The sequence below is a fragment of the Otolemur garnettii genome, unplaced genomic scaffold (genome assembly GCF_000181295.1).
Source record: "Otolemur garnettii isolate 467f Iridium unplaced genomic scaffold, OtoGar3 scaffold00016, whole genome shotgun sequence".
Lineage (NCBI taxonomy): Eukaryota > Metazoa > Chordata > Mammalia > Primates > Galagidae > Otolemur > Otolemur garnettii.
In genome coordinates, this window is record NW_003852411.1 from 21,703,588 (window position 1) to 21,711,576 (window position 7,989).

The 7,989-nt window shown below is 38.1% G+C and overlaps 1 protein-coding gene across 1 annotated transcript in view; it reads right to left on the reverse strand.

Moving 5' to 3' along the window:
* MROH9 (maestro heat like repeat family member 9) overlaps nt 1-7,989 on the reverse strand; it is a 167,937-nt gene that overhangs the window by 57,709 nt on the left and 102,239 nt on the right. The window contains exons 8-9 of the mRNA XM_023510817.1: nt 7,160-7,269; nt 3,724-3,873 (exon numbers count right to left, since the gene is read on the reverse strand). Coding sequence (XP_023366585.1) covers nt 3,724-3,873; nt 7,160-7,269 — 260 coding nt within the window. The remainder of the gene's footprint in view (nt 1-3,723; nt 3,874-7,159; nt 7,270-7,989) is intronic.

Consider the following 7,989-nt stretch of genomic DNA (forward strand, 5'->3'; position numbering starts at 1 on the left):
TGCCCTCTCTCCAAGTATCTTTGAGAGGCACATTTTTAAATCTTCTTTCAAGTATTCTAGCCATGATTGACATTTGCTTTTAGTATTGTTCACTGCAGAAAATCTCACTTCGCACAAATATGATGTTGGGAACAGAAAGAGTATTTCTACTCACTTTTTTGTAATGTTAGGAAATTCACCCTTGAGAGATAACCAAAAGGTTGTAATATCTGTTGTTGAATATTTTAATTGCAATCCTCTGTCATTTCTTATTTCTGTGAACTCTTCCTCTCTATAATATTTAAATTTGCAGATGTACACACACTTAAAGCAAAAGGATTTCTTATCCAATCCAGAGATGTTATGTCAAGTGTAAGTGCAGGAAAATAACTTTTCAAAATTGGCGTACAGTAAATCTAGTCAGTAAAATTTATTCGGTAAGATTTTTATCCAGTTTACACCTTTTCACTAGTTCTAATATTTCTCCTGGATTTTCTCTTTTAATCCCTTCCTTCTAGAGCAGTAATTTTTTTCTGAAAGCATTAATTTTATCTATAGATGTGAGAATATTTTCATGTTTTCCCTGAATATAAGAGTATTCAAACACTGAAATAAATCTTTAAGAAATACAACTTTATTACAATACATCTTATCACAAAGTAAATCAGTTATTTAGAATGTTGTATTGAAAAGGTTGATACTTCTTTCAATTCATAAAATCTTGATAGAATTCTTCCTTGAGATAACCATCTCACTTTCATATGCACTAAAAGATATGTATGAGAAGCATCCATTGAGGACCATAATTGTGCAAATAATCTTGATAGCAATGGCCTGCTTTTTATATAATTAATAACTTTAATAGTGTTTTCTAGGAACTTTTGTACTTTAGGCACTAATGACTTTGATACTAGCACTCACTTCTCTGTGTGAAAAAGAGTGTGTACAAATCATTTTTGGATTCCTTTTTTCATAAGTATAAAAAATCCTTTTATGCCTCCAGACATAGACAAGACTCCATCCATACAAATACTTATGCAGGAATCCCAAGACAAGTTATTAGAATTAAAGTAATTATCTATCAAATCAAATATATCTTGGCCTTTTGTTGTTGTTTGAAGTGGTTGGCAAAAGCTATTCTATGATTTCTTCTTTATAGACAATCTACTGAACGCTTAAAGTTGGGGGTTTTTACCAATGATTCTGGGTTCATCCATCGGAATTGCAAACATGTTTACTTCTTCGAGGTGAGGTACTACTTTAAATTCTACATTTTCAGATAAATTCTCAACATGCCAGAAATTATATTATCTGAAAGCAGAATTTTTAAAATTTTCTTTTTTTGTTCTTCTCCAAACATTGTTTTTACAATTGCACAGCAGACCAATTTAATAACAGATTCTGCAATTGTATGAGATTTCATTTTCCTTGCTATGGTTTCTGCAACTGTGTAACTCATTTCTTGTGCTTTCTCTGACATCATTGCATATTTGGTCCATATTTTTGCTTGTTTAGTATTACTGAGTACAAGTCCTTTGAAATATTCCACCAGCTTTTCAGACAAGTGCAAATGTCTGGTTTGTAAATGTCTCTTTGATTTGCTAAGAACCACAGCTTCATTTGCTAATATTTTGCCACAATTTACACATATGGAATGTGGTGGATTTCCTTTACTTCATATGAAACTGAATAATAAATAGTCTTCATTATGTTGATAACTGTTTTTTATTTAGTTGCCCATGTACTCGATGGAGCAATATTTGACACACTAGCATCGTTTTCTGATTTTCTCATTCCTTTTAATTGAATGGTAACAAAAATAAAAAATGTCAAGTTAAAAATCATAAAAATAAGTAAATAAACAACTCATACTTTAAAAAAAGAAATACAGGTATTAATTAAATACGCTTAGAATATTTTCAAAACTAGGACTTGCAAGGTAATTGTGTCCAGTTACTTCACTGCTTCAAATGTAGATAGAACTATATGGCACATTCCTCAGGAACTACACCTCCTATTTCATGCACATCAAGGGATTGCTGAGTTACGTGGCTTCATTCACTTCTGATTATTTCAACAGGAAGATGGCAACATATATCCGTGTTCATTGGCAACTCCTTGTCAAATCGTGCCATCTTTGGACATGTTGCAAAACTTTATTTTTCAAGGCTCACACCCCACCCACTGTAGAAATAAGCCAATGTTTATTTATTATGCCAATACAAGGTTTATCTATTATAAGTATGATATACTTGCATAATTAATTTAAAGAGGTTTTAATTTTGATATGTACACTTACTGTGCTTTGAAGTTCTTTCCAAAATAATTTAACTAATTATCTTTAAAAAATTTCTTGGCACACCTGAGATCCTCTAATGGTACAACAGTGGGCCACAGCACTGGGCGCTCTATACGTGCCTCACTTCCCTGTCCTTACTGTCTAAAGATGAGCAAAAATCTCAGCTATTTTCAGTCCCCTTACACTGGTACATCAGGAGAGGAAACTGGGAGTTTGGCCCTCATGTTGCCATCATTGGCCTGTGACCTATGCCTTTGCACAGGACTCCCCACTTTGAAGGGAGGTCTCCCTACTTTGTTTAAAGCTCTGCTCAGAAGGTCTTCCACTTTGTTTAAAGCTCTGCTGTTGCCAACTTTAAATTTTTATTACTTTTACCTGTGGTCTTCTGTTTTTTAAGTTAAGTCCCATGAGGACAATAGAGCAGAGGAGTACTTGCCATATATGGGGGCTATAAGTTTTCTTCCAGCCCCATTTCCAGGTAGTGTTCAATGTACTCCTTGTACATAGAATTCCAGTGGATACATGATGTGGGTGAGTTCAGTGGGAAAACTAATTGAACATAAGATAAGCATCTTATTGAAACTGCAACCATGTAGTCCAGAAGGGATGACGTAGAAGGAAAGAGAAAGATAGGGTAACTCGGAAATCCTTTTTCTTTTTATCTTTCCTTACGTATCCATAAGCTAAAGGTGGAGAACGTTAGTAGGATATGTAAATAACAAAAAATGAGATGACAGTGGTTGAATTAGTTCTGTGCAGTGTCCCCACTCTTTTGGTAAGAATGAAATGCATCCTCAATGTATGAGCTACAAGATGCAATTTGCATTATTTTGATGATTCTTCGTATGAGTTCAGGGCTCTTATATTTACATTTAGGACTAGCATTGCACAATATAAATATTGTATGATATTACAATATAATAGTAAAATTTGTGCTAATAATTTAACATTTTGCTTGTTCTTTTTACTTAGTAAGACAGTATATAGCAAATAAAAACACCATGAGGATAGAAAGAGAGAGAAACTATGGAGAAAAAGAAAACAATTTTATTTAAAGGAATTTTGTTTTCTATGTTGCAAAAGGAAAGCCTGTGTTTCATTTTGCACAGGGCCCCACAAATCCGGTAGTGGATTAGCTGAGGATCCTTGAAAACCTTCCTTAAGAGGGATACAAGGGGTTTTAATTTTAATTGCACTATTTTACTATTAATGTATTTATTTTAAAAATGGAAAGCACATGTAGCAAAATACTGTGCTATTTATTCTGTGATTCTCTAAAATTTTCTGTGCGTTTGAAATATTTCACAGCCAAATCCCTCATTTATTGAAGTGATGGAATGAACAATGGCAAGAAATACGCAGAAGAAGTAGGCCTATAACACAGGTAATAAGTGCACTCGAGAGAGTAAGCCCCATGCTCCCCTGCTCATTGTCATGTGTCTTACCACGGTGATCCTCTGGGAGTGGTATTCCAGAGTCAATTGCAATAAGGATGCTGCCTCAGCTGCAATTTTGTATTCCTCGTTAAAAAGTTTCATCAGGAGAGTCCACACAAAGTCAGTCAGCAAGGTGGGAATGAAGGTTTGTCCTACATTCTGCAACCAAAACAGAGAGTCATGACCTCAGGTCTTACCTACCCCAATATAAGAAACACAGCTAAACTCATGAATTATAAGGGAAGCTCCAGGGCCAGGTGGAGTCCTCTCCAACTTGTATGCACCTTATGCATCTTTGCCATCGTGGGCCCCTTCCTCCACTAAAAAATATTGAAAATTGGCTCAGCGCCCGTAGCTCAGTGAGTAGGGCGCCAGCCACAATGCCAAGGCTGGCGGGTTCGAGCTAGGCCGGGTCTGCTAAACAACAATGACAACTACAACAAAACAATACCTGGGCATTGTGGTGGGTGCCTGTACTCCTAACTACTTGGGAGGCCGAGGCAAGAGAATTGCTTAAGCCCAAGAGTTTGAGGCTGCTGTGAGCTGTGATGCCAGAGCACTCTACTGAGGGCGACATAGTGAGACTCTCAAATATATATATATATATGTATATATATATGAAATCATACTTCACAACAGTGTTGGTATAAAAATGACTACAATCTAAATGGAATTATATTTAATTTTTGTCTTCTGATTTTAAAGCAATTCAACAGTTCAGATATTATTGTGAACTTCTTTAGCTTTGGAAATGAGTTTGCTCAGATCAGAGACAAACATGAGTAGTAGAAGAATCAGGAGGGGATGGGGTGAGAAAATCAAGGTGACTCAAAGGCATGGACCTGCTCTTTCCCAGAAAGGGGTCGGGAAACGGGAAGAGGTACAATGCCTGTATGTCCATGATTGAGGTGTAAGAACTGCAATTCAAACCATCCTTTTTAACAGTTAGATTAAAAGAATGTCCATGGATCATAAAACTTGAACACAATTACAAGTCTGCAGATCTCTCAGATAAAGAAAGATAAATGAGCCAAATTTTCCCTTTTTTGCCTTTATATGAAAAAGTAAAAGTTAATCTCCCAAGAGCAGAAGGTACTCATTATCCCCAAGAAAGCTTTTCTGCATCCTCTTTGAAAGGGCGGAGAGAACTGAGGTCTGAGTGGGTATAGGTGGCCAGCAGCCCCTCTCCTCCTGGCCAGGGGAGTGAGATATGATAATCTTGGAAATCTATGGAAGGAAATTAAAGGAAGGTAACCCAGGATTAGGAGGTGGACTGAATATCCTAAGTAGTTCATCCTACTTTGAGAAAGACAGATTGAATTATATAAGATGCTGATTTAAAAAAAAAATCATTGGAAGGGAGAATATTCTTTTTTGAATATTTGTTTACTCAACAGAAGGATTTTACTTTCATACCTACCTTAAAGTTGTAGAAGAAGCAATTCCCATTTAAATGTAGAGCTAGTGTTAGAAGTTTCTATCTGGTAAAGGTGCAGCAATGACAGCAGGTAACATCAACTGATAGCATTTGCTTTATAAAATACAGTCTGCTCCTAACTCTCCAGGAATACATCAGGCACAGGGGATCAGCTGGACTCCCTCCTGGTCACCTTTACCTCCTGCTGCTTCTCACTATTACACAGAGCGGTTACATGTTCTTGATGCTACTTGTTTTCATTGCTGCATAATGTAATCTCAACACGATATTCCACAATTTCTCGTTTATTCCTCTCTGTTTGTATACACATTTTTTTTTTTTAAAAAAAACTTACATCTCTAAAGAACTTTTCTCAAATGGATATATTATTTTTGGCTCATTTTTATAAATTCATGAGTGAGGACACTTAGGAGGTGCCCAAAGGTTTGGCTTCTCTGACACACTATGGAAGAAGAGTTGTCTCGGGCCACACATTAGACACAGAAATACGAATGAAAGCTGATGAGCGGAAGAAAGGTCTGAGCAAAATGTAATGGTGTTTGGCTTCCAGCTCCTTTGAGTGGAGGCCTCGCTGCTTTACTCTCGTCTGCACCCTTTGGACTTTGTTTTTTGGCTATGGCCCTATTGGTCTCCTTAATACAAACTTGGATTCTCTCAACCCAGCCATCCCTTTCACTTCCGAGACCCCCACTTTTGGGTTGTCCGGCCACTGCTCCTGCATACAGAACTAGTGCAGAGTTGCTTTGGTGTCACAGTTGGGAACTAATAACAGGTCATGAACACAAAGACCCAGGGCACCTCCCCCAAACCCAAGGATTTTCACACCTGATGAGCCTTAACTCAGATGAGAGAGGAGGCCCGCCTGGAGGTGGTGACGGGTAGTCTTCTGAACCACATGGAAAAGGGCCTGCAGGAGCTGCCACACTGAGGCTCACCATCCCCCTGCTCACTAGCCTGGGGTCACATAGGGTTTCAGATGGAGGATGGGTGGAAGAGGAAAATCGGCAAGTAAACCTGCACGGATGCCCGGTTTCTTCATGGAAATGGAGAACTTTATGGTCAAAGAGGCTTGTGATTTTTACAAGGATATGGGTAGAAATAATCCTTGATTTTGGAAAGAGGTGCCAAAATCATATGCATATTTAACCTATGCTTTTTGACTGTATCATGTGACACCCAAGGCTTCTCTTATCTCCTCTGTCTCCCACAATCCCAGTGCCCTCAGCCATGAGAGGAGAGGGCACTGCTTTAGGAGGAGACTTTAGACCTTTCTATCTCAGAGATGATCTAGCCTGGAGGGCTTCCCTGGCAGTTGTACTGAGCTACTGGCTCATTGTATGTGGCTAGAAGGCCATCTGCTGGACAGTCCCACCTGGGCCCTAGGGCTAGGTGAGGTCCTGAGCCTATGGATCAACTTACGGACTTTGAAGAATGTGGGGGAATATATACAGCCCTAGAGACTCCTGATTTTCTAAAGGGTTGGGACAAAGTAAAAACTACTTACTTGGTCCTGAGGTAAACTGTTGTATTGTCTTGTTTTATTCTTTTTCATTTACTATCTCCTTTACACAAAAGAGCTATTTTTATAATAAGTTGCACTGTCATTATGATGTTTGCAGAGTAAATCCTGATCGCGCTGAAACGTGTTAAGTGAGGACTGTTAATTTTGCTAAATAAGCAGAAGGTCTCCATTTTTAGTGAATGGTTCGTTATTTGTTAGTGAAACAAAAAGAAGCATAACTAGAAAATACCTACCTCATTTGCAATTTATAAGGACTAACTAAAATAATATGAATTGTTATATTTGGGGATGATAGGCATAATTTTTATTAGTTGAGATGAAAATCAAAAAATCAGATGTTCTATACATCATTGTCCTTTGCCTCACTGTACTTAAAACAAAGGAAAAATATTTCTTAAAATATAAAGTTTGTTGAAACAAGTTGCCCCTAAGAGTAGTAATACATTCGAAGCAAAAGCTGTAGGATAGAGAGGGAGCTAAGTTACCTCAGCAATTTTATCTTTGTCCTGTAAAAACTTGGGCTGGATTTCTACATCAGAGGGATCAGGCGTGATGCAGTAACTTCCATGCAAGGGGTGTTTAAACTTTTCAATATCTGCTGTATTGAGAAAAAAATCGTTTTAGGTTTTTATTTGATCACTGGTTTCTTCTGTGATATTGCTATTTCCAATTTCCCTTTCTTGTTCATTCTAGAGATCTGAATTTTTTTCTGAGTATTTAACTCTATGCTCATAATTAGTTACATAGAATAGTATGATGGCACTGACCTAGAGTTTATAAAGTGTTTAGGAGAGGCCATATGAAATATCCATGAAGGACATAAGTAATTTTAATAGACTGACCAGATAGCAAACACATTTAGACCATCAAATGCATTGGTCAATGCCCTGGGAAAGCTGTGCTAAGTTGGAAGGTCTATTTGGTGGGAGAGTGGATTTGGAGGCATTTTGAAAAGTGCTGAAAGGCTGATCATGGTGGCTCACACCTGTAATCCTGGCACTCTGGGATGCCAAGGCTGATGGATGGCTTGAGCTCAGGAGTTCGAGACCAGCCTGAGTAAGAGTGAGACCTCATCTCTACCCAAAAATAGAAAAATTGGCTGGGTACTATGGCATGTGCCTGTAGTCCCAGCTACTTGGGAAGCTGAGGCATGAGGATCATTTGATCCCAAGAGTTTGAGGTTGCTGTGGGCTATGTTGACACCACAGCACTCTACCAGGGGGACAGAGTGAGTCTCTTCTAATAAGAGAAGAGAAGAGAAGAGAAGGGACGGGAAGAGAAGGAGAGGGGAGAGGAGGAGGGGAGAGGGGAGAGG